The 25,211-nt window shown below is 52.2% G+C and overlaps 2 protein-coding genes across 2 annotated transcripts; one reads left to right on the top strand and one right to left on the bottom strand.

Annotated features, from left to right (window-relative positions):
• The first annotated feature begins 270 nt into the window (after nucleotides 1–270).
• Nucleotides 271–5,078, top strand: RCHY1 (ring finger and CHY zinc finger domain containing 1). Its single transcript, XM_030449575.1, has 9 exons — nucleotides 271–355; nucleotides 443–562; nucleotides 740–855; nucleotides 933–1,011; nucleotides 1,711–1,755; nucleotides 1,859–1,917; nucleotides 2,406–2,432; nucleotides 2,683–2,803; nucleotides 3,728–5,078. Exons 1-9 carry the CDS (start codon nucleotides 299–301, stop codon nucleotides 3,830–3,832), a joined length of 729 nt encoding a protein of 242 aa, XP_030305435.1. The 5' UTR covers nucleotides 271–298; the 3' UTR covers nucleotides 3,833–5,078.
• An 8,080-nt stretch (nucleotides 5,079–13,158) lies between these two features.
• Nucleotides 13,159–24,657, bottom strand: PARM1 (prostate androgen-regulated mucin-like protein 1). Its single transcript, XM_030449574.1, has 4 exons — nucleotides 24,545–24,657; nucleotides 15,341–16,036; nucleotides 14,683–14,761; nucleotides 13,159–13,455 (listed from the first exon to the last, which is right to left on the bottom strand). Exons 1-4 carry the CDS (start codon nucleotides 24,594–24,596, stop codon nucleotides 13,371–13,373), a joined length of 912 nt encoding a protein of 303 aa, XP_030305434.1. The 5' UTR covers nucleotides 24,597–24,657; the 3' UTR covers nucleotides 13,159–13,370.
• Nucleotides 24,658–25,211: the final 554 nt, after the last annotated feature.

Here is a 25,211-nt window from a genome sequence, read left to right on the forward strand (position 1 = left end):
GGTTTAGGGAAACGGGAAGGTTTTGGGTTGAAAAAGAAGGTTTTAGAGTAATGGGGGAAAGAAGGAAAGTTTGAGATGAATGGAGAGGAAAAAAAGGTTTTAGGGGAATAAGGCGACAGAAGGGTTTGGGGTGTAGAAGTTCGCGGGAAGGGGTCAAGATTAGAGGAGGAAGAAAGGTTTAAGGTGAAGCCATTCGAACCGGCCTCCCGGTTCCGTTCCGCGGCGCTGCCTGCCGGGAGGAAGCGGAAAGGAGAGAGGAAGGGGAAGCAGCGGATCTTCCGTAACGGGAAAGGCGGCCATGGCATCGGGCGGGGAGGAGGGCTGTGAGCATTACCGGCGTGGCTGTCTGCTGCGGGTGAGGAGGAGAGGGAGGAGGCGGTGGGGCTTGGGCGGGAAACGATCGGTGAGGTGAGGTTTGCTTTTCCGTGCGTTTGTTTGTCAGGCGCCGTGCTGCGGGAAGCTGTACTCCTGCCGGCTGTGCCACGACGGCACCGAGAACCACCAACTGGACCGGTTCCTCGTCGCCGAGGTGCAGTGTACCCGCTGCCGCCTGCTGCAGAAGGTGCGTGTGTGTGGTGGTGGTGAGGGGGGACATGGGGAGCGCCGCCATTTCGGGGGTTTGGGGGGGAGGGAGGGGGCGCTGCCGCCGCCGCCATGTTGCGAGGGGCGCCATGTTGAGGGGAGGGCACCTCACGGCTCTCGTCCCCCCGTTCTTCTCTCCGTGGCGGTTCGCCCTCAGGCTCAGCAGAGCTGCGAGGGTTGCGGTAGCCTCTTCGGCGAGTACTACTGCGATATTTGCCACCTCTTCGACCGCGACAAGAAGCAGTACCACTGCGAGGAGTGCGGGATCTGCCGGTGCGTGAGGGGAGGGCGGGAGGTGAGGGGGAGGATGAGGGAACGGCCTCGGCCTGACCTGACGCTCTTCTCCTCAGGATCGGCCCCAAGGAGGATTTTTTCCACTGTTCAAAATGTAATATGTGCCTCCGCTTGGGTCTTCGAGGAAAGCACAAGGTGAGAGCACACCGGTTAAGTCTGTATCAATGAAAGCTGATAGCGCCTCGGCTGTATCTCAGGCTGTTAGGAAGAAGTTTTTCCCTGTGGGGGTGGTGAGACCCTGGAACAGGTTGTCCAGGGAAATTGTGGAAGCTCCATCCCTGGCAGTGTCCAAGTCCAGGTTGGATGGGGCTTGGAGCAACCTGGGCTGGTGGGAGGTGTCCCTGCCCATGCAGGGGGTTGGGACTGGATGAGCTTTGAGGTCCCTTCCAACCCAAACCATTCTAGAATATGATTTCTGTGACACACACAGGGAAGCTGGAGGTTCTTTAAGCACACCAAACAGCACCACAGAGCATTTATGGGCTGGCTTGGGTAACAGTGGGAGCCAAATAATCGTCACTGTCTCCTTCTTTTCTTTTAAAAAGAGCTGTTGATTGCACATCTGGCACTGTGTAAATTTGAGCTCCTCTTCTTGCTGCAGGACAGGAAAAGCTAGGATGCTTGCCAGTATAGGAGTTCTGGGAGCCCTTTTCCTCCACAGACTTTCAAGCTGTTTGGTTTTTAATGTGCTAAGCCACCTGTTAATTTTCAGAACTTCAGACCTAAATGCAGACAGCAGTGTTTCATAAATTTTTTTCTTACTGTTCTAAAAGATTCTAGAATAATCCTGATATTCTTGCAGTAGAATAATTTCTTTTGTTTTTCTTTGCAAAGTGTATTGAAAACGTCTCCAGGCAGGACTGCCCAATATGTTTAGAGGTGAGCATCTTCTTTTCATCTCTTGGCTTTGCATCTGGGTGTTATTTTTGACTGTGTTGGAATTCATCTCCTCATCTTTTGTCTGGTTCTTGCTTGGGAACAGGATATTCACACCTCTCGTATTGGAGCTCATGTTCTGCCATGTGGTCACCTTCTTCACAGGTAAGGTGTTGCAAGTACTTGGGGAATAGCTGCTGCCTTGTGGGTGGTGTTTATTCAGCAGCCCTACAGGCATGATTAGTCTGTACTAGGTGCCTAGAGCTGGTTTCTGAGGGGCCCACATGTCAGGAAGTATTTCCTTATGAAGGAGAGACTACTTTCTTTAGAAAGGTGGTATTTCTTCCACAGTAAATTTCGGCAGTGGCAGAATCATCTGTGTAATCTTCATTCTAAATTTTCCTATGCTGAATTTCCTTCTGCTACGACTTAAAAGTCAAGAATCCTATGGAGAAAGCCCTCCTTGGTGCAGAAAGCAGTTGCACTGTGGTTTTTAGAGGCTGGTGGCAGCTCATGAGTTAAATTTCAGTGACCTTCCTTAGGCAGGGCTCCTGAGACAATGGAGTGCTCTGTTGCATTACAAAACTGTAGCAGGATTTTAAAGTGATGTGGTACAGAGTTCTGTTGAAATTCTCATTGTGTTTTCTTTTCAGAACCTGTTACGAGGACATGCTCAAGGGGTAAGTATTTTGTAAACACCACTTCTCTTAATATTATTTAAAGAGGTCAAGATCATATTGCCCAATCTTGTACCAGGCAACTGAAAAAAGGGTTGTTTGGTTACCACTTCTCTTTGCAAGAACTTCTTAAGTAGTGGTGTTTCTCTTTGGTATGATGTAAAACTTGTCCTTCTGAGTGGACTTACTTCATGGCCCTGCTCCATCTGCTGATTTAGACTTCAGATTTATTTTTTTTTTCCCTTTCTGGCAGAGATTACAGGTGCCCTTTGTGCATGCGCTCGATGTTAGATATGACAAGGGAGTGGCGTCAGCTGGATGACAAAGTGGCACAGACTCCCATGCCCACAGAGTATCAGAACAGGATGGTGGAGGTGAGATCTTGGTAGATCTGTGCCTTTGCAGTACTGGCAGCAGAGGGCACTAGGAACTTGTCCTGGATCAGAAGTCAACATGATTTTTAAGGAATAGTGAAGCTTGTAGGTTTACAGTAGCTGTCTGCTGGGTTTATAAACATGCATTAAAAAAAAAACAAAACAGGCACTCAAAAAGAAAGCAACCCCACAAATGTTGAGTGTTGAGTATCACACACGTGGGCTTTGGAAGTATCCTGCTCTTTCCAGTGGTGTGGGGTACTGTCACAGCAAAAAGCAAGAATATTTGTTTTCATAGAGCTTCCAGTTACCCATGCTGGGTTTTCTGCAGAAATATTTATTGGTTGGTGCAAGGCTAGCATGTAGAGACTACTTCTGGTGGGGGCTTTTTTGTTTCTTGCTTTCTTTGTGTTAACTCGGAACGGGGAAACTGTTTGCAGGTAAACACTGAGTTAAACAGCACTGGTCATTAATGTTTTAGTTGCATCTGTTAGGGTTTAAACAACCAATCCAACCATCTCTTGGAGTCAGGATATTTAGAAAAAAGCCTCTTTACTGCCTGTTTTGAGAAGAACACTCACTTGCCTGCCATGCACAGCAGACTGGCTTATGTTTCTAGCTACTATTAATCTGCTTTCGTTTTCACTTGAGGGTTTCTTTATTGGTGTCCCATGTTAAGCAACCAAAACAATCCCTTACTCAAGGAGTCACCTTGCCATACTAAAATAAGTTCTTCCTGATTACATAATGTGAGCGGGGTAGTTACAGACAGGTTAAGTCAACCCTACTTTCTGTAAAAAAGAAGAATCTCCCTTTTCCTTTTCTGGCAAACCACTCTTGTGACTGCTAGCAGCGTGGTTGCAGTGTACCCCTGAGTGTCCTGCTGGTGCTAAAGCTTTTCCCCTCTCTTTTCTGTGCATGTAGATCCTTTGCAATGACTGCAGTGCCCGCTCCACAGTACAGTTCCATTTCCTGGGCATGAAGTGCCAAAACTGTGACTCCTACAACACTGCCCAAGATGGAAAATGACACTTTGGAGGAGCAGTGACCGAGCTGCACGCTGCGTTCCGCTGGACCAGGAGGACTCTGCCTTGGGAAAGAGAGTTGCCTATTTCAAAAAAAACCTTGCTTGTCAGGAAAAAAAACTTTACTCAAAGTTCACACCAGTGAAACGATGACAAGATTTAATTAATGCTGGTGCTAATTATGCCCCCCCCTCCCTAGGGGGCCGTGCAGCCAGGCCCCTCAGGAAATTCCCAGTCGAGCAGCGTGATGCCCTGTGCCAGGTTAGTGTCTGGAGAGAGACCCTTGAGAGCCACTTACTGTGTCAGAGAGAGAGAGAGACAGCCCAGAGAAATAACTAGTGAGGTGCAAAATGAGAAATGCCGTGCAGCTGACACAGCAGAAGATGGTTTTGGGGCAGCTGAAGGTTGTGGGAGCAGGACAGGAGGTGGAGGTACAGCTTATTCTGGTTGCAGCTGTTGTGGAAAACGGGGAGTTTTGAGAGTGGCCTTTTTAGAGAGAGCTGACATCTGCAGAGTGGGACACGAGGAACGTTTTGTTCCTTTTCAACAACGTGTTTGTTCTAGGGCCTCAGAGGCGAGTGGCTGAAAGGGTGAGCTTGCAGAAATTGTGTCCTTTTGGCTTGATTTGTTGACACGTGCATGCATACAGAATTCCTTTGGAAACCAGGCTGCCCTGCCTGCTTATGTTTTTACATTGGGTTTTTCCAGCCTTAAAAACAAGCTGCAGGGCCACCCTTCTCCCCACACACCCATCTGACCCTCTGTCTCCTGGCTTAGGCTCCTTTGCCAGCTGTGGTCACGTTTACTTCTATTTCTTCCTCACTATTCACTGACAGAGGCCGAGGTGTCTGAGGGTTTTAGGACTCATCTGTAGCTCCCTGTTTTGATGGTTAAGTGCACTGAGTGAGGCACAGACCATTGTCTTGTCAGGTTTGACATGGAGCCAACTCATCAGGCTGAGCCTGAGACATTTTGCTAAAGCAACCACGGTGCAGGGACCAATTTTCTGCAGTTTTGGGTTGGTTTTTTTAATGGTTTATGGTTTCTTTAGGAAAAGAGAATGGAGGATGGAAAAGTTTTTTTAAAAAAAAAAAACAACAAACCCACAACCTGAGAAACCTTCACACGTTTCATTGTGTAATATCCTACCCAAGGAGTTTTGCAGTTTAAATACTACAGAAGGTTCTTGGTTTCTGGGAATTTCAGAGGATGGAAATGGTGTTCAATAATAAAATCTATTTGAAAAGCCCAGTTCTTCTTCACTGTCTTGACTACTTGTTTTTCACTTGTTCTGTTGTAAAACAGCAGCTTTTCTCCTTAATCTGATAGTGTCCCTTTACAAGGGGATGGGGATGAGATTGTTCCTGGAGCTTGCCTTTACTGGAGTGTCTTTCTGCAACACTTTAGCTGCTGCTATAAATAAATGTAAAACAAAACAACATCTCTTAGACCAAACTCTGCTCTCTGCAATGTCCTCTCCTTCCACACTCACACACGTACCCTCTGGAAATTCCTGGCTGAGTTTAAATGATGATTCAGCCCTGGAAAACGAGGGTTTGGTGTCTGGATGTGTGACCCCTGGGTCTCTGCTATGAAAACAGCCCCCAAACCTGCCCTCACCATCCTCCCCTTGCCCAGTCATGGTACAGGGGACGTGGTCAGCTGCAGCTGTGTGCAGAGCAGAGGAGGTGCTGGGCCTTGAGGATGGTTTTTTGCACCCTTGGTGACAATCTGGATGAGTTCTGTGGTGGGGGAACCATGTGTGGGACCAGGTGGACTGCATTAGCTCTTCCAGAGTCAGTCAATAACCTGGGGAGGAGGAGGACTTGTGGTGAGGGAGAAACAAAGAAAAAAGGTGCTTTATGGGGGTGTTTAGGGTGTGATGGGCACCAAGGGGTGATTTCCTCCTGGGGGCTGCTGGTAAAATGAGGGAAGTTGAGGGAACAGGAAGTGCAGAAGGAGCATGTTTTGACTCCTTGCTGTCTTCTCCATATTTACATGAGTGGGGTTTGGGGTTGGGCATCCTGGGGATGTCGAGAGGATATGGCCCAGGGAAGGGGCTGGTTTGGCTATGGGGCACCCTGAGTTGAGGTGTCCTCAGGATGCTGACATAGAATCCCAGATTCCATGGTGTGAAGAGACCTTAAAGCTCATCCAGTCCCAACCCCCTGCATGGACAGGGACACCTCCCACCAGCCCAGGTTGTTCCAAGCCCCATACAACCTGGACTTGGATACTGCCAGGGATGGGGCAGCCACAGCTTCCTTGGGCAACCTGGGACAGGGGCTCAGCACCCTAGTACTACAGAATTTCTTCCTAATGTCCAACTTAAATCTCCCCTCTTCCAGCTTAAAACCCTTCCCCCTCATCCCATCCCTCTAGGCCTTTGTCCCCAGCTTTCTTGTAGCCCCTTCAGGCACTGGAAAGTGCTCTAAGGTCTCCCCAGAGCCTCTTCCTCTCCAGGCTGAACACCCCCAACTCTCTCAGCCTGGCTCCAGCCCCTCTAACTTGATGTCTCTGCTTGACTTTAGGTTCCTGTAGCTGGTTTGAAGGACTCTTCTCTTGCTCATGGATGATGGTTTTGATTTCTCCACTGAAGCTGCCAGCAAGACTCCTGCTGCTCTGGAGCACCCTCCAAATGTGAGGCTTCATTGCCCTTCCTGGATGGAAACCTGCTCTCAGGTAAGCCCTGAGGGCCAGTGGGTCTCATCATGGAGGAATTGTCATCTTCCTGGTCTTGCAGGGAGATGTCCAGCAGAGGCAATGGGTCCGTGTGGGGTATTTTTTAACTGGGAGGGAGCAGCAGCTCTAGGAGTGCAGAGGACTTTGGGTGGTGGGTGCCAAAAGAGCTCGTCCCACCCTCACCACCACTGCTGCTGCACTGGGCCTTGCTCACTGGTTACTGCTGCCCAAACAGCCCCATAGTGACAGCCAGCAGCTTGGCATGGTGACTTTGGCTGCCCAGAAGCAAGAGGAAAAAAAAAGTTCAGGTGATGCCACTTCAATGTTTTCAATGTGCTCTTCTTCCTTGAGTGTTACATCTTGAGAAGTGGCTTCCCTCTGGCTTTAAAAAAACAGGCAAGCTAAAATGAGCAGTAAGTGGGACAGAAATATGATGTCCAGTGATGACCTTGAGATGAAGCTGAAGAATGTTGTTTTTCTGTGTTATTTAAAGCAGTTACAGTCCTCCTCTTTGGGAGGAAACAAAACAATCCTGTGACCACACTTTTAGCTGCCCCTTGAGAAGCCCACTGGTGGCAAATGCAAGGTTTCCAGGAGTGCTGGGATGTGGGTGTTGTCTGGAGAAGCAGAGGTGCCATGGAGATGTGCTGAGGGCCAAGGTGGAGGCTGAATTTCTGAGCATCTGGCAGCTGGCATTGCCAGAGCACTCTGCTCATTACCAGCAAATTGTTTCCTGTTTGTTGGGGGGGGTTCTTTTATATATATTTTTTTTTCTGCAAAAGTGCTGTGGATTTATTCAGCTGATAAATAAATGACCTCGTGGTGCAGCTGGGAAGCCAACTTTGGAGAGCTCAGTAGTGAAGTAGCCCTTGACTCTGTTGTAAGCTGTAAAACTGTGCTGATCAAGTCCACAACCAAGCAGATTTGATGCTGAATGATAAGCTAATTTTAGCCCAGCTGGAAATATTCCTGCTTGGGTTCCAAGCACAAGAGGAGGCTGAAAGAAACCCTTAGTTGAACTGAGTCTTGGAAGAGCATCTCCTTCTCCCACTGGACTTCTGCGTTGGGTTGAGGAGGAAAATGATGTTGGGGGTGGGATCCAGCTGATTTTGATCTTTTTGCTCTCCAGCTTTTGGGATTTGCTTCTGCAAAGTGTGTGTGTAGGGGGCTGCAGCTGGGGAACCTGATGCCACCAGCTGAACAACCTCTGTATCATGTGTTTAGCTTGGCACCCAGCCCAGAACTGCCTTGGCCAGGGAAATAAATTGCATTGGGCAGCAGGAAAACCTTTCTGAAGTGATGAAGATAAATGTAGGGGATAAAGACAGGCAAGGAGGTGCTGTATGTATTGGAAGGTGCTTCAGGACCTGGAGGGTGCTCCAGGAAAGCTGAGAGGGACTTTGGACAAGGGCCTGGAGAGGTGGGACAAAGAGGAAAGATTTTAAGATGGAAGAGGGGAGATTTAGGTTAGAGATTAGGAAAAAATCCTTTCCTGTGAGGGTGCTGAGCCCCTGGCCCATTTTGTCCAGGAAGGTTTTAGCTGCCCCATCCCTGGCAGTGTCCAAGTCCAGGTTGGATGGGGCTTGGAGCAACCTGGGCTGGTGGGAGGTGTCCCTGCCCATGCAGGGGGTTGGGACTGGGTGAGCTTTAAGGTCCCTTCCAACCCAAACCAGTCTGGGCTCTATGATTCTATGCTCTGGGCACCACTGGGAGTGGGAAGGATGCTTGGATCAGAGGGATGTAGTGGTCCTGGGATGAGGACAGGGTGGTGGCTGGGCCAGGGCTTGCCCACTGGCTAAGGGAGCTGTGGCAAAGCTGTGATCTCCCACACTGCTGCCACCCCAAGTCCAACCTTGCTTGGAGAGCAAAATCAGGAGCAGATGGGATTATCCCTGCCCTGTGGGCAGGAGGTGGTGTTCCAGTGGGTCCAAACAAGGTCAGTGGAGCTATGAATGAAGCCAGGGCCTGCAGACCCTTCCCTGAAGCTGGGCAGGTTCCTCCTGGCTTGTGGACCCTAAAAACCTTTGTCCTGCAGCAGGAGAGCCCTGGCTTCCCCCAGGCTGAGGCTGCAGAGAAACTGTTTATTCCTTTCCAACTGGAAGGAACTCAATTAAGGAAGGGCTCATCATGTCCTGCTATTTTTAACTCAGAGGCCAAGCAGAGCATCTGCCTCTGCAGCTCCAAGCAGGGCTGGCTTAGCCCTGCGACCTCCCTGCTGGAAATGGGGGTGGTTTCCTTGCATTTTCTCCTTGATGGTCCCAGTTGGAGTTGGGGGGGGGGGTATTCAAAACCTGCCACTTTACACTGTCATGGAATCACTTTCTCCCTGACACCTGAACTGATTCCTGCATCTTTTGCAAGGAGCTGGTGCCTGTCTGGGTGGCAGAGGATGGAGCAGAGACTCAGGAGGACCTTGGGGTGCTGCCCCCCCTCCTCCCCCTTTCTTCCTCTCACTTATGTCCTGCAGCTTTGGGGGACAGAAGCCCCTCAGGGCTGAGGGAATTACAGGTGCTGCAGCTGCTGCTCAGCAGAGCAGATGGGATAGGGTGGGTGAAAGAAGTCTGGATGCTCTATGGACAAAAAAACCCCCAATAACCCCCTGAAATAGCTGCAAAATAATGGATTATTTAAAGACTTGTGAGGCCTTCAACAGTTAATTTTCTGTTGTTCTTGCAAGTAGCTTTGTTGGCAAAATAGAGTAAGAAGTGAAACACCTGGAGCTGTTGGCTGTTTGTGGCTTTTGGGAGTGGTGGAGGTGGCAGGGTGATCAGAGGGCTCCAGCATGCCCTTGGGAGCTTGCTTACCCAAGGATGAAGTCCCACCAAAGCCCAGTGGCTCTTGGTTGTGTCCCTTGAGCCAGGCAGAGCTGCTCTGTGCTTGCCAAAATTCAGCCCTTCACCCTGTCCTGGGTGTGCTGGGGGGCACAAGACCTCCCCAGCTTGTGTTGGGTGCCTGAAGCTGCCCTTGGGTGCTAACACTGAGCTGGTTTCGTCTCCACCTCAAGATGGTTTGCTGCAGGTTTTCCTTAGGGATGAGGGTCCTGTCTGGCCCAGCTTGGACTTTCCCTTCACCTTTGAGGTCTCCAGAGGAGGTAGCTCCCAGCTGGCTGCTGTGACCCTTCTGGAACCCCTCCCAGGCTCTTGGGGGGCTCTGGTTTGAGCTTCCAACCTTTTAGCACAAGGTGTAGCAGCAGAGGGCAAAGCTTTTTTTGATAAGATGTTGAGTTGCTGAGGATGAGCAACCTGGAAAGGGATCATGTCCTTCCCAGTGCTGTTGCCCAGGGAGCCAGGGAATGGGATGTTCTGTCCGGAGCTATGTGAACTATTTTTCCTATATAAATAAAATATCTCTGAGATGAAATGAAGCCAGAGAGAGGGGGAGGTGGGAAGCCTTGAGGAAAAAGGAGGCGTTGCTATTTTTGTAAATAAAACAAGCTTGTGACAGAGAGTTTTCCTTATTTTATTTTCTTTTCAAACAGAAGAAAAAAAAGAAAGTTTTTATGACATGTCCTTAATTTTATGACATATCTTGGGTGGTTTAGGGTTTTTTTTAACCTTTTTTCCCTTTCACAGTAGTGTGGGGGGACAGAAATCCCTGGGTAAGCTGGAAGGGCTGAGGTGGGAAGGTGAGGAGTGTTGGGGCACAGCCACCCTCCCTTTGAGGACATCAAAATAATAAGTTCCATAATAAAGTGCTGTTTATTTCAAATCAGCAGGCACAGCTGTTATTTTTCAGGCTGCCTTGCACCTTGGCCCTCACTGGCAGAGATTTGTGTCTCAAGGTGGATGCATGAGGAGTAAGTGAGAGATTTTGTGGTGTGGTCAGCCAGGAGAAAGCCCTTTGGGGTCGTGGTCCCAGCTCCAGCTCCCTCTGCCCCATGTTGGAGCTGCCTGCAAACCATCCTTCCCACAGCATCCCCCTTCTCCTGGCACCTCTGGAGTCCCTAAATCCAGCTTGATCCTAAATCCTGGCTTGAGCTGTGCTGGAGGTGGGATCTCCATCCTTTTCTCCTTTGACCTTTGTAGACAGGGCAGAGACTTTACCTCACTGCTTGTACCATGCTGACAAGCAACACAAAGACAATAGGGAGGGTTTCCCATCCCAGGCTCTTGCAGGAATCCTTGGAACAGCCCCCAGAATCCCTCCAGCCTCTTCCCTGGGTTGTAGGCAGGAGCTGTGGATCCATGTGGAGCATCCAGAGGGTTGTGCAGGAACCTTAAATACCCTGGAGTTATTTATACAGCTTGTGGAGCTGGTCCTTAGGGACATGGCTCAGGGGTGAACTTAGAGTGTTGGTCACAGGTTGGACAGGATGATCTTGGAGGTCTCTTCCAACCAAAGACATTCTGGGATTCTGTGTGAGCAGCCCCCCAGCCTTGTTCTCACCACTGATGTGGGGGTGAAGTGTGAATTTTCACCTGAAATTACCCCCCAGCCACAAGGTCTGGTTTAGTGTCCTGGCCAAACCTTCCTCCTAGAAACTCAACAGTGTCCTGCAGAAATGGAGACCCAATTTCTCCTTTGGGCAAAAGGAATGCTGGAGCCAGTGCAGAGGAGGGCAATGAAGCTGGTGAAGGGCCTGGAGAAAACATCTTACAAAGAACAATTGAAGGAGCTGGGACTGTTTAGTTTGAGGAAGAGGAGGCTGAGAGGAGACATCATCACTCTCTGTAATAACCTGAAAGGCCATTGTGGAGAGGTTGGTGCTGCTCTCACAGGGATAGGAGAAGAGGGAATGGCTTCAAGCTGCAGCAGGGTTTAGTCTGGACATCAGGAAAACAAATTTTCACAGAAAGAGAGTTCAGATACTGGAGGTGGGGAGTCCCCATCCCTGGATGTGCTTAAGGGTTGCTTAGATGTGGTGGTGGGGGATGTGGTTTAGGGGAGAACTTTGTAGAGGAGGGATGGGGTTGGACTTGATGATCCCAAGGGTCTTCTCCAACCTGAAAGATCCTCTGATTCTATCAATTTATTCCCCCTGTGGATTAGAATTTATTTTTGGAATGAAGGAGGCTTCTCCTCTCCCTCTGTTCCCTCACTTATTTGAGCAGCAGCCTTTGAGCAGACTGAGTGGGGTTTTTAAATAGTTTGGAGAGTTATTTGTCTTTTTTTTTACTGCCTGCTCTTTGCTGCTGCTGGACAATATCAAGCTGTAGTTCGTATTTAAAGCAGATGGACACCCCCAGGGGCAACTTCTTGCTGGCAGGGGTGAAGGTGAAGCCTTTTCTGTGTGGTTTCTGGGAGGGTGAGTGCAGCACCACCACAATTTATTTCCGGAGCAGAAAAGTGGGTTTCACTTAGGCTGAGGTTTTTCTTAGCTGAGATGGCCTGATTTGCTGTTTCTTGGCTGCCAAAAAGGAGTTTTTGCTCAACCTCAGCACCCTCAGAGCTTCCACAACAGCTTCCCACCCTTCCCCTACCTCCTGATGTGCATCCCAGCTCTCCAGAGCCCCCTGGGAATAGCCAGGGGCTGGAAAAGGAAAAGGAAGATAGAGAATGATGGTGTTTCCTTTAGGGAAAGGGAGTGGGAGGAGATATCCTCATTCCTCCTGCTCTTTGCAGGTGGCTGTTGTGGTGGCAGCCACACATATGTCTCTGGCTTGATTAAAATCAGGAGATGATGATGCAGCTGTTGCTGGAAGCAGTCCTGGTAACACCCTGAGCTTTGATGTTCCCCAGGATCATTAGTGTGGCAGCCAGGGTGAACAGCAGAGCCTGTTCTCCATCCTCTTAACCCCAAGCAAACCTCCACCTGCTTTTCAGGTGAGATAGCAGCTCAGGCCTCTCCTGCCCACGCTGTTTAATGTCTTTGTCAGGGACACAGACACTGGAATGCAGTGCACTCCCTATAAATTGGCCCACAGAACCAAGCTGTGTGGTGTGGTGACACACTGCAGCTTCAGGATGCCATCCAGAGGGACCTGGACAAGCTGGAGAGGTGGGCCCATGCCAGCCACATCAAGTTCAACCAGGCCAAGTGCAAGGGCCTGCACATGGGTCAGGACAATCCCAATCCTAATCCCAGGCTGTGCAGAGAATGGATTGAGAGCAACCCTGAGGAGGACTTGGGGGTGCTGGGTGATGATGAGAAGCTCCCCAGGAGCTGGCACTGTGTGCTGGGAGTCCAGAAACCAACCATGGGCTGGGTTGCATCACAAGGAGTGTGGGCAGCAGGGTGAGGGAGGGGATTGTTCTCCCCTACTCCATGCTGCTGAGACCACACCTGGAGTGATGGGTCCAGGTCTGGAGCCCCCAACACCTGGAGTGATGGGTCCAGGTCTGGAGCCCCCAACACAAGAAGGACCTGGAGGCCCTGGAGCTGCTGGGAGGGCTGGAGCAGCTCTGCTCTGGAGCCAGGCTGAGAGAGTTGGGGGTGTTCAGCCTGGAGAATGCTCTGGGGAGACCTCAGAGCCCCTTCCAGTGCCTGAAGGGGCTGCAGGAAAGCTGGGGAGGGACTTGGGACAAGGGCCTGGAGGAATGGGATGAGGGGGAAGGGTTTTAAGCTGGAAGAGGGGAGATTTAAGTTGGACATTAGGAAGAAATCCTTTAGTGTGAGGGTGGTGACACTTTCCCTCCCCGGAGAACTTGGCTCTCCTTGCCTACAACCCAAGTGACCAACATCCCCCTGGACACAGAGTTTCCTACACAAAGGCCAAAATTCAGGTTTATTGTGGGTGCCATGCACCTGCCCTCCCATCCACCCCTCCTTCCTTCCCTCCATCCCTCCCTCCATTCTCTGGACCCGCCGTAATCCTGCCCTTGGGCAACTTGGTCATGGATGTTCTGCTGCAGAAGCACTTATAAATTAAAGATCTGTATTTTCATTTCTTTTTTGTTTGGGTTTTTTTGCTTCATCCCTGCTAGGAGTCGTCGTAGAGGGGGTTGTTGTAGTTGCCCCAGGAGCCATAGTCGTGGTCATCCAAAAGTCTGCCATAGGAGGAGTGCCTGCAGGGGGAAAACAAACCACCCAATGTCACCACTTCCTTTGGTACATTATTGATTATTTGAGTGTAGGGCAAAAAAAGAAAGTAAAATGATGGGTGCAAGCCCTCAACTAGGTCAAGCTTTGGGATAGCAGAGTTTGGACTATACTTGGGTGTTTAAAAATTAAGCTAATAAATCAGTGTTTCTATAGAAAAGAATTGCAGGGGTTGGTGATTTTTCTGCTTTTCTTTTTGAGATCAGGATTTCCTACCTGGCTGCTCAGTGTTATAACAGATGCATCTGGCAATGCTCTTTTAAAATCTGCTTCTTGGGGGAAAAGGTTTCTAAGTGTTCATCAGAAATTGTCATCTAGCAAAGCTCTGATTTCTGCATGAGCAGGAGAAAGCCAGGCTGAGAGGTGGGGATGTTCAGCCTGGAGAAAAGGAGGCTCTGGGGAGACCTCAGAGCCCCTTCCAGTGCCTGAAGGGGCTGCAGGAAAGCTGGGGAGGGACCTGGGACAAGAGCCTGGAGCAATGGGATGAGGGGGAAGGGTTTTAAGCTGGAAGAGGGGAGATTTAGTTTGGACATTAGGAAGAAATTCTGTAGCGTGAGGGTGCTGAGCCCCTGGCCCAGGTTGCCCAAGGAAGCTGTGGCTGCCCCATCCCTGGCAGTGTCCAAGTCCAGGTTGGATGCGGCTTGGAGCAACCTGGGCTGGTGGGAGGTGTCCCTGCCCATGCAGGGGGTTGGGACTGGATGAGCTTTAAGGTCTCTTCCAACCCAAACCAGTTTAGGGGGCTGTGATATTTTGTCATGAAGCACCAGGACCTGAAGTAAGGCCAGGCAGGATTTTGTCCCCTTTGAAGCAGAGCGGGACACAGCAGGGAATTCAGACAAAACCTTTGCTGGCATCAGGCATCAGCAAAACCTCATTAATGAGCACTGGGCCTGGCTGCTCTTTGTTGTCCAAGTCACAGCAAGACCCATAGCAGCTTCCAGGGACAAATGCTGGTTATGAGGGTGCTGAGCAGCCTCTCTGGAGGCTGAGCCAGGCTCTTGGAAAGCCAGGAAGGAAACCTTGGCTTTTTGATCCAGTAACAGGCAGTGTGGGGGGACTAGAGGCTGCCCAGCACCCCACCAGGCTTGGGGACAAGCATCTTCCACCAGGACTTTGTCCCCAAGCATCACCCTCAGCATGGTGAGAGGGGCTGCAGCCTCAGGGGGTGGGAGGTACCCCAAAACCAACCTTACCTGATCTTGAGGTATGCTGCCACTCCAAAAACCAGCACCACCACCACGATGACCGTCACGGTGATGGCCACGATGCTCCCTATGGAGGGAAGGTCCATCAGAAAGGGCAGTGCTCAGCTCCCCCCCAACCCCCAGCTCCTACTTTTGTGCTGTGACCCCTTTCCCAGGGATTTGGACTGAAACACAGCTGGGGTTTGCTTGAGGACGATGGACATGCTCCTGGATGCTCTTCCTGGAACCACCTGGCATTTAAGACTGAGCCAAGGGTAGAAAGTGCTCCAGGTCCCTCCCTTTTCTGGCCCCAGCAGCACTTTTAAGCTATCTGGGCTTGCAGAAGAAGACAAAGGTGGTGTCAGCTCAGGGAGGTCTCCAGAAGGGAGAAGATAAACCTCCCTCTTCCTACCTCAGGCTGCACCCATTGTCAGGCCAATTCTTTCCTCAAATTTGCAATTAAGGATTTTATTCCCATCTCTGGGAATTTGATATCTAGGACTCCTTGTCTCTACCAGTGGAGCAGATGCCAAAGGCTTCTCCAGGAAAGCTGTCAGAAAGTTGACCACCTCTTTCTTCCCTTCCAATGTGGGGGGGACCTGCTCCTTCAGGACCTTGGGGCTGCTGTCACATCTCCCCGTGCCTCTGGGGAGTGGTTGCTGCTCACCTGCACTCAAGGCACGTGGGACCTCTTCCATGATGACACCAGTGGAGAGGGTGGTTTGGCCAGTGGCCACAGCCTCATCTGTGGTGGGGCTCATCACAGTCACTGGGAGGGACGTTGGCTCCACGGCCAGGCTTGATGCCACGGCCATTGTCCCCTGAGAAGGGACATCCTTGGTCAGTGCTGGTGGCCGGGTGGTGCCAGGGCTGGTGAGGAAAGGCGTTGGGGACAAAACTGTCCCAGGGGTTGAGAGCAGCTCAGTGGTGGGGTTTGAAGAGGATGCAGGTGCAGGTGTGGGGCTGGGGGCTGTCCCCAGATCCGTTGTGCCTCTTGACAGGGTGGCAGTGCTGGCTGTCCAAAGAGCTGGGGCTGAGTCCAAGGTTGGTGGTACCGAGGTGGGTTTGGAGGCTACAGATGGGCTCTCTGTTCTGGGGATGATGGTGGCTGCAGTGGTGGAGCTCAGGGTGACAGGAGCAGGGGACAGTGCCTCCACTGTGGTGGCATTGTGGCTGTGCCCTTCTGCTGGCCCAGGGGACATCTCATCTCCAGCAGGTCCTGTGGTGGTGGGCAGCCAGGGCTGGCCAGGAGCTGGTGTGGGGAGAGCTGCACCCTTAGAGCCTGGCCCTGCTGGGGTCCTCTCCAAGGAGAAGGAGGAGTTGGTGGGGATGAGGGGTGATGCTGTGGAGCCATCACCCAGTCCTAGGGGTGAGACAAAAGTGTCAATAACAAGGAAAGCCTTGGAGTAAGTGGCATGGAGGACCCACTGAAGGGTTCTGAGGGACCACTGGAGGGCTTGAGAATCAAGCTGGAAATAAGGTTCTTGGTTTGAAACTGCTGAGAGCCATCTCAAATGAAGAGAGGGGAAATAACTCCGAGGACCCAGAGGGTTTAAAGCACCCTGGTGTGGCTCAGCACCATTTCCCCCCAAGGTTAGGATCTCCCCCTCCATCTTCCCAGCATCTCCTGCTCACAGCCAGCAAAGCAGCAGGGGAGTGAGCTCCTCCTCAGCAGCCAGCACTCCCCAGCTGGGGACAATAACACAAGACAACTCTTTCTCCTCTCCCCCCCCCTGTGTCCTTGTGCATTCATTCGTTCCTCTCCATTTCTTAGCACCAAGATGAGTCATTTTTTCCCCTCTGTCCCCACCAGCAGACTGCTGGGGCTCTGCTCCCTCCCCCCACTGCTTTCTGCTCTCCAGGGCTAAACTCAGCCCCGGGGCCATCACTCAGCATGGTGGGGCCAGGGGAAGAACGTGCAGACACCAAGTGACATCAGGAGAGCTGTTCATACCCATACATTCTTGTATTTACACCCCAAAAATCATCTCTCAAGCCCAGCACTGGGAAAAGCAAGAACTCCCTTCAGCACAAAAAAGCCATGATGACCTATTTATTCCAAGTGTAGAGGACAAAAAAACAACAAAAACAGATACCTCAAGCAGCTGATTTTGTGAGGAACCTGAAGCCAAACTCCAACCTCAGCTCCAGAGACAGAAGGTTGGTGCTTATCTAAGAGAGGAGCAGCAGCAGAGGCAAAGCTCCAGGTGGCTCCTTGTGAGCAGGAGCTGGCAGATCACCCGTGGCTGAGCATCACTGGTGGGCACATCAGGATCTTCTCATCAGCAAAGCCACTCCCCATGGAGGTGACATCAACCACCACAGCTCTGTGTCATGTCCCCTTCTCCCTCCCATATCAAACTGAAATGTCACCCATGCAGGTGACCCAAGGTGGCAGAAAGGTGCTCATCCAGCCTCAGAGATGTTTCAATGTGTTGAGGTGTTGCAGTGCAGCACCAGTGAGCAGGGACTCAACTCAACCAGGGCTTTTTGGGTGTTTGCAGCCATCAATACACACCAAAGGCTGCAGGTGGCCAGGACAGCATCACTCAGCTGCACACCTTCCATGGAGGAGGACACCAGAAGTGACATCTCTGCAAAGGACCTCCAGCTGCCTGCAACAAGCACTGGGTATGTAGCTCCTTATCTCCAGCATCCTTATCAGCTGCTGTGGTGGCAGCTGAGGGTGGGGGACATGCTGACAAACCTGGACCAAGCATCCTTTCACCTTTGGTGGTGTTCTTCAGGTCAGGGTTCAACATCTGCACCTTTATTTCTGTAAAATCATCCTGTCTCCATCCCACTTTGCCAGCCTGTGTGGCCCATACCACCACACCTTGCTGTCACACTGAGCTCAGCAAGACCTTCCAGGGCCTGGTAGCACCTGAAAAGTTTATTACCAGGTTGTAAATCATCAGCTGGTTTGGGTTGGAAGGGACCTTAAAGATCATCTGGTTCCAACCCCCTTGCATAGGCAAGGACAGTGTGGATGTTTCCAGATCCTTGGACACAAACCAGCTTCCCACCTCTCTCCAAGCCACCTACGTTGCTTGCTTGTGCTTTGGGTCACCAGAGTTCTCATGTTCTGCTTGAACTTGGGAGGCAGAGCAATCAGTACCTCAAAAAGCTGGCAGTGCTGCTATCCAGGATGAGTCAGGATGTTTCCCATAATATCTAGGGGGGTCTAAATCCAGAGGATGAGCCAAAACTGGATGCAGGGACAAGGCTTGGCTGCTGGCTGAGTGCTCCCAGCCAAGCAGGTGACAAGTCACAGGGACATTTCCCAGGAGAGACAGCAGGGCTGAGGGCAGCAAGATGCTCAGCCCTGGATTTCTCAGCTTCTGCATGGTCCTCACCAGCAAAGCTTTGGTTTCCAGACAGATTGTCCTGCATGTACCTCTGGAGCAAACCTTGGGACAGCTCTCTGCCAGCCTCTGATCCCCACAAACCATCATCTCCCTCAGGTCATCTGGAACCCAGCAGATGCCTACTCCTCACCCACACCAGATCCCCTCCTTACCCACACCAGATCCCCTCCTTACCCACACCAGATTCTCTCCTCACCCACACCAGATCTTCTCCTTACCCACAGGCTACTTGAAGAGCTCAGCCAGGATGGATCCCAGAGCCAACACAAGCTCCTTCTGACCCTGCTCAGGACAAGGTGACAAAAAGGACCTGTCTGAAGACCCCCTTGGCTGATAGCTCCCCATGCCACTGCCCCCAGCTCACCAGCAGCCTGTCCCCAGGGAGCTGGGTGGCTAGAAGAGCACCCAGCTTGTGTGCAAGCCCAGCCCTCCTCCAACACATCTGGGAAGGAAAAGAAAAGCCAAGATTTGGCTTTCCCTGTGCCTGGTGTGTAGGAGCTGCAGCTGGGAGCAGGAACCAGAGCAGCCCCACTGGGATAAGGGACAAAGAAGCCACTAGAAAGCTGCTTTTAGAATCATGTAACTTCAAAAGCTACAAAAACAAACCCCAACCCATCAGACAGGGGTTGTCAGAGAGACTGAGGATGTCAACCTCAAAGGATGCCAAGCATAGTTGAGCCTGGAGGAATTTGCCCAACTAATTCACTTTAGGGCAGTTGAGCACCCTGCTGGAATCCAGCTGGGAGCAGAGCTGGGCTGAGGACTGCCAGGACAGGACAGCCACCTTGGAAACCACAGGGACACTGCACAGCCCCCCAGGAACCTCTGATCCTTCTGCTCCTGAGAGTCTGGTATGAAACAGCCAAGGACAGAACCCCCAGGCCCCTGTTATTCCCATTCCATGCTTTTCAGGGATGCCAGCCCAAGGAGTGACCCCCCCACCTGATGGATTAGCTCCTTTCTCCTCTTTGCCTGCTGCTCTCCCAGCTTCCACAACCCCCACCCTGCCAGAAACTGAACATTTCCCAGGCTCTGCTTGGGAAGCAGCTGCCCAACCCGGGCTGGCAGCCTCTCCAGCAATCCACTTCTCCAGCTCTCCAGCAGCTTTTAAATTGTTCTGCCAGCATTTAACAAAAAAAAAAAAAAAAAAAAAAGAAGCCAAAACAAAACAAAAAACCCCCATAAGAGCATCTCCATCCCCAGTGAATGACATCAGCTGGAGCTGCCACACCACAGCAAACAAGCACCCACTGATAAGGCAGAGCTGGAGCTTTTCCTGAGCTTCACTTCATGATTCATCACTTCTGATGTAACTCCCAGAAGGTCCCCATGACCTAACCCACATCCAGCCTCAATTAGCACCCCTGCCCCAGCTGCAGTGAGGGATGTTCCTCCAGCAGCCAGGGCCCCAGGGGCAATAGAGCATCTCTAACCCAAATATTTCATTCTTGGCCTTCCAAGCAGCTTTTCCTGACACTCCTTCCACGAGGAACCCAACCACCTTTTCCACACAAGGAATCTAACAGCAGGTGGAGAACAAACCCCCACAACAAGGCCTGGTGGGCACCCACAGCAGAGCTTGCTCGTGCAACAAGGTTGAGTACCACTCCCCACACCCTCCTGTCAGGGGACAGGCCCCAGAAGCAGCAGCTGGAAACCATTCCTGAGAGACTCAGGCAGCTTCTGGGGCTCTGCTTTGGAAAGGAGAAGTCAAGAGCAACCTCACTGTATGGCTGCAAGTAGAGAAAGAGGCTGGTACAGCCCCATCCTCTGCTGAAGATAAGGGGATACATTAAGTTTAGGGCCAAGAGAGGCAAAAAAATTAAAATATCAGCCAAAATAATTCTAAGCAGTGGTTTTAGTGAGGAGGAAAAGGATGTGTGTGGGGTGAGGTTCTTCTCTCAGCTTTTCTAGAGGGTCTTAAAGACCCTAAAAGCCCTGATGAGTTGGTGTGGCTCACTCTGGGTGATGTGCTGGGTGGTACCCAACCATAGAACCACAGAATGATTTGGGTTGGAAGGGACCTCTCAAGGTCATCCAGCCCAACCCCTCTGCAGGGAGCAGGGACACCCTCAACCAGATCAATCTTCCTGGACCTTCTACAGCTCTTGTGCTGCTTCTCACCAAGTGAATGGGGACAGAGTATCCCTGACTTCACCAGCTCTTGGTTTATAACCCAGTGGAGTAGCAGACAGAAGATGTTTTCATGACCTTCTCAGCTTGGCTTTGGTTTCCTTGGCTGATGCTTCCCATACCTTGTGCTGTTTTGGGTTTTTTTTTTTGCAGTTCCCTCTCCCCTTGCACATGCCCCAGGTGTAACTTTCACTGTGCTGCTGCTTAGCTCTGAAACTGGTAGCATCTAGCTCTGGGTGGCCCAAACTAAAGGAAACTGTTTTTTTGCTTTGGGTTCAACTTGTTTTTCAAGCTGTTCAGTGCTGGGCTGCCTCACCTTCTCTGTCACTCTGTAATTTGGGCTTTGGAGTTGCTCATCTCCCTCCTCTCTGGTTGGAGGGCCCTATCTGTGGGAAAAGGGAAAGGGAAAGGGAAAGGGAAAGGGAAAGGGAAAGGGAAAGGGAAAGGGAAAGGGAAAGGGAAAGGGAAAGGGAAGGGAAGGGGAGGGAAGGGAAGGGAAGGAGGGAGAGGAAGGGAAGGGAAGGGAAGGGAAAGGGAAGGGAAGGAAAGGAAAGGAAAGGAAAGGAAAGGAAAAAGGCAAAGGGGAAAGGAAAAGAAAGGAAAAAGGAAAAGGAAAAAGGAAAAGGAAAAAGGGAAAGGAAAAAGGAAAAGGGGAAAGGAAAAAGGAAAAGGAAAAGTTCTTGAGCACCTCACTGAAGTGGTGGTTGTCTTGGGTACTGAGCTCATGTCTCTGCTGCAGCCTTCTTCTCCCCAAGGAATGAGGACAGTGGGTGATGTGGGAGCAGCTCAAACTTTCTACCCCATCCCAGGAGCAGCACCAGCTGGGCTGGGACTGGGAAATGGCAGCTCCTGGGGACCATGGTGGTTCTCCAGCTCTGCAGCAAACTTCTGTGTGCTTGCTACTGACCCTGGGTGATGTGCTGGTTCCCTGCTGCCCACTCAGCTCCTGCTTTTTTTTTTTTTCCTTTTGCCATCAGGTTGGGCTGGTGAGGGTATAAAAGCAGTTGGGAGAGGAGGAGAGAGTTGAGGGAGAGAATCAGGGAGCAGAAACATCAGCAGGTAAAAGGCAAAGCTCTCCACTAACCACGTGGAGAAGCCAGGGCTGTCAGATCAAATGAATCTGCAGTTGCTCTGATTTCCCAGTGAGCTGAGCTGCCTTCCTGGGTGATTAGCTGCCTGCTGCTGCCTGCTCCTTAAGTGCTTTGGGTCTAATTGTTCCAGAGCCTGGAGCTCTCTGTAGCTAAGAGAAGCAGCTACACAACCAGCCCTGCTGTCTCCATGTGTCCCTCACCACCCAGAGGCCTCATCCCTCAGGCAGAGGCTGTCCCAAGCTCAGGACACCCCAGGGATGTCCCTTGGCAGCCCCTCCTGGAGGATGCAGCATCCACAGCATCCCTGGGGCCAAACACACCGAGGTGGGGGCAAGCTGGCAAAGAGGTCGCCAAGCAAGGTCCTCACTGGTTGGTGGGTTATGGGCTGGCTGGGGAGCAGCAATTTGTCTTCTCTAGAGGCGTTGCAGAGAGGAAGGAGCAAAGATGAGGGCCTGGCTTGCTCTTGCACGTGTTTTGGACCTTTGGAAAGCTGGTGTAGAGGGATTGCTCTTGAGGAACCAGGGAGCTCCACCATCCTGTGGGCTCTGCCTTCCCCAGCTCAAAATAAGGGCAAGTTTTAAAATAAATGCATGCTGCATGGTCCCTCTGGCCAGCTCCTTCCTTCCTTGGGGTGGGTGTCCCACTTCTCCTTGCCCTCATGTCCAACCCCAGCAGCAAAGGCTGTTTGTTGATTGGTTGCAGAGTTGGGTGTCCTCACCACCCTCCATGCAAAGAAATCATCATGTTCCCACCCCACTGCTGAGTTTTGCTCAATTCTCCAACTTGTGAGCACTTTATCCTGAAGCTGCAATGCAATCACAGCAGAGAAGAAGGTGAAGAGGAGTATTTAGAGGGTGGTTTTTATCTTCTGAGGGTGACAAAGCATCCTGTGGCTGCTGGTCAGCCCATGCAGCCAGAGGTGTCTGATGAGGACCTGGGGTGGGGAAAGCCACCACCTTCCTGGACAGCCCCAGTGTGTCCAGTGGGCAGTGCCCTGTATCCCCTGGGGGTGTGCTGGCAGGCTGTCACCTCCCCTGGTGGCTTTAATTGAAGGCATGGTGAAGCTGCTGGGTGCTGTGGGACCTTTTCATCTCAGCAGGAATTTCACCCTCAAGCAGAGCAGCAGTTTCCAACACCAACTCTTCCTAAAACCATTTCTCCATGGCTTGAACTTAAACAAGACCCAACCAAACGACCAGTTTTGCTCCCTTCTGTTTTGCCACACGCCCATACGTGTGGAGCTCTCCTTGTTTGCCTCATCCCACAGAAGGAGGAGAAACCATTTGCCAGCTCTCAGGGCTGGCAGCTGGACCAGGAGCCCTTTTCCCCATGCAGCTATCTCAGATGTGGCCCTCGAGCCTGTTGCAAACAGCCCAAGTGACACCAGACCAGCTGATTCATTCCCCTGCTCCTAATTACTCCTTCTAGGTGTAGCTTCCCACAGGCACCAGTCCCAGCTGGGGTCATGGAGGCCAAAGCTGCTGGTTTGGGCTGGGAGAGGGGGTGATTAACCACAGCGTGGCTGGATGGGGCCAGGTCAGGACGTCAGGAGAGCAGGGTTGAATTTCCAGCCAACATAAGGAGTAATAATAGGATAAAAACTTCCTTGTGAGAGATGCAATTATTTCATTACGTGGCCAGGCAAAGCCCTGCCTTATTTTACTCCTTCCCTGTGACGTCCTCTCCATCATTAAGTCCCAAAGAATGAGCTGGAAGCATATTGAAACTGTGCCTTTTGTTTTGTCATGGGTCATAAATATATAAATTTTTTTTTTTTAAATTTTTTTTCCCAAGTATTATTTCTAGGAGGGCGGAGGGAGATGTTGTAGAAAGCATCTGAAAGATTTGGGGGTGTTTGGGAGCAGCCTGAGAGCTGGAGGACTGCACTCCAGGGAAATCTTTCCTGGCTCTTCTGCCAAGCCCTGCTGGCATTAATGCTTTGGAGAGGGACAGTCGTGGGAACAGCTCTAGGTTTGGCCTGGGTGCTGGGAAAAACCCTCCTCCCAACCCCAAAGGGGCCAAGGGCTGGCTCTCAGCAGATGCCTGCTGCTTCTTGAGCATCTCCCCGAGGAGGTGGCAAATCTAGGCCAGGTAGAAGCCCACCAGGAGCAAATGTAGGTTCTCCCCATCCCTCCCAAACGCTCTGGTTTGGAAAGCACAACCCCCAGAGCTGGTTGGCAAACTGCCCCTGGGTGAGGAGAAGGATTGAGTTGGTTCTCCCTCTGGGGTCACTCAAAAGGGAGAAGGGAAAGGGCTCCCATGAGATGCTGTGGTCCCAGAGGGTGGTTTGCTGCCAGTTTGTAGACATGGAAGCCCAACCCCTTCCTTAGCCTCAACCTTTCCCCATCGAGAGAGGTTTAACAACGACAGCTTTGCCTGATGTGTTTCTCCTCCTGGGTTATGCAAGTGTTTTTGCTGTGTTCCTGAGCAAGCAGCTTCAGAAGGAGGGGGGGTTGGTTGGTTATTAAACCCCCCAGCCCGGGCAGGGGGGTGACCTGTGCCTGCTGTCACTTGGAAGTTCTGTCTGTCCCACCAGCCAGGGGCTGGATCCCTCCTCTGATCCATCCCAGTTGGGGGGAAAGACATCAGAGGGGGTGTTGTGGTGAACTGGGGGGTGGTCCTGCTGGGGGCAGGGGGAGGGAGATGCTTTTTGCCTGTCAGGGGGAATTTAAGGTGCTGGGTGTGCCGGGGAGGGGGGGGGGAGTTGATCAAAAGCTCCTTCAAAGAGGGGGCTGTGGTGGGAAGGGGGGTGGGAGGCTGGGGGGTGAGGAGATGCTGGTGGTCCCTGAAGTTGTCCTCCCTCTCCCCGGCTTTCAGGGGGCAGGGGTGGTGGAAGGGGGGGGTGAAACACCCCCCACCCGGACCCACCAGTGTCGGGGTGGCCGTGGGGATGGGGAGAGGGGTGAGTGGCACTGAGCGGGGGGGATGAGGTGGTGTGTGGGAATGTTCTCTGCCGAACTTCTCCGGGCATCTGCCGGGCTGACCGATATAGGGGGGCTGCTTCCCCCCCTCCCAGCCCATCACTCCACCGGGGGCTCCGATACCCCCCCCAGCTCCTCCGGTACATCCCCCCCCCCTCATTCTCCGGTACCACATCCCCCCGGGCACCCCCATCTCCTCGGTACCCCTTTCTCCCCGGTACCCCTCTCTCCCCGGTACCACTCCACCCCCCCTCCCTCCTTCTCCGGTACCACATCCCCCCCGGTACCCCCCATCTCCTCGGTACCCCCTTCTCCCCGGTGTCCCCTCCCCATGGCGGTGTGCCGGGGGGTTTCTCACCTGCCGGGAGGAGGAGGAGGAGGGCGAGGAGGCAGCGGCAGCAGCAGCCCATGGTGCCGGCGGCGCGGGCAGCCGCGGCGGGAGGGACGCAGCACCCGGCCCCGCCACCGCCCCGGCCCGGCCCCCGCCACCGCCTCCCCCCCCATCCCCGTCCAGAACCGGGGGCACAGCGGCACCTGCCGGTACCGGGTACCGGGATGAGGGGCAGGGAGCAAGCACGGGAATGGGGTGGTGGCACCAGGAACCTGCGCTGGGGCGAGGAGCATCGGTACTGGGTACTGACACCGGTACCGGGAGGTGGTGAAACCGGTACTGGGTGCTAAGCATCTCCTCAGGACCCAGCCCTGAGCATGGCACATGGGCAGTGGGCATCACACAGAGAGGCACAGGATGGGTTTGGGTTGGAAGGGACCTTAAAGCTCATCCAGTCCCAACCCCCTGCATGGGCAGGGACACCTCCCACCAGCCCAGGTTGCTCCAAGCCCCATCCAACCTGGACTTGGACACTGCCAGGGATGGGGCAGCCACAGCTTCCTTGGGCAACCTGGGCCAGGGCTCAGCACCCTCATACTACAGAATTTCTTCCTAATGTCCAACTTAAATCTCCCCTCTTCCAGCTTAAAACCCTTCCCCCTCATCCCATTCTTCCAGGTCCTTGTCCCAAGTC

This window comes from Calypte anna, chromosome 4A (assembly GCF_003957555.1).
Source record: "Calypte anna isolate BGI_N300 chromosome 4A, bCalAnn1_v1.p, whole genome shotgun sequence".
NCBI classification, from domain to species: domain Eukaryota; kingdom Metazoa; phylum Chordata; class Aves; order Apodiformes; family Trochilidae; genus Calypte; species Calypte anna.

Bases quoted from the DNA above. Each gene is read 5' to 3' on its own strand.
- RCHY1 (XM_030449575.1), top strand. From the start codon at position 299: ATGGCATCGGGCGGGGAGGAGGGCTGTGAGCATTACCGGCGTGGCTGT. The intron at 563-739 runs GTGCGTGTGTGT...GTTCGCCCTCAG, and splicing joins GCTGCCGCCTGCTGCAGAAG to GCTCAGCAGAGCTGCGAGGG. The intron at 1,012-1,710 runs GTGAGAGCACAC...TTCTTTGCAAAG, and splicing joins GTCTTCGAGGAAAGCACAAG to TGTATTGAAAACGTCTCCAG.
- PARM1 (XM_030449574.1), bottom strand. From the start codon at position 24,596: ATGGGCTGCTGCTGCCGCTGCCTCCTCGCCCTCCTCCTCCTCCTCCCG. The intron at 16,037-24,544 runs GTGAGAAACCCC...TCTCACCCCTAG, and splicing joins CCTCCTCCTCCTCCCGGCAG to GACTGGGTGATGGCTCCACA. The intron at 14,762-15,340 runs GTGAGCAGCAAC...TTCCCTCCATAG, and splicing joins CCCACGTGCCTTGAGTGCAG to GGAGCATCGTGGCCATCACC.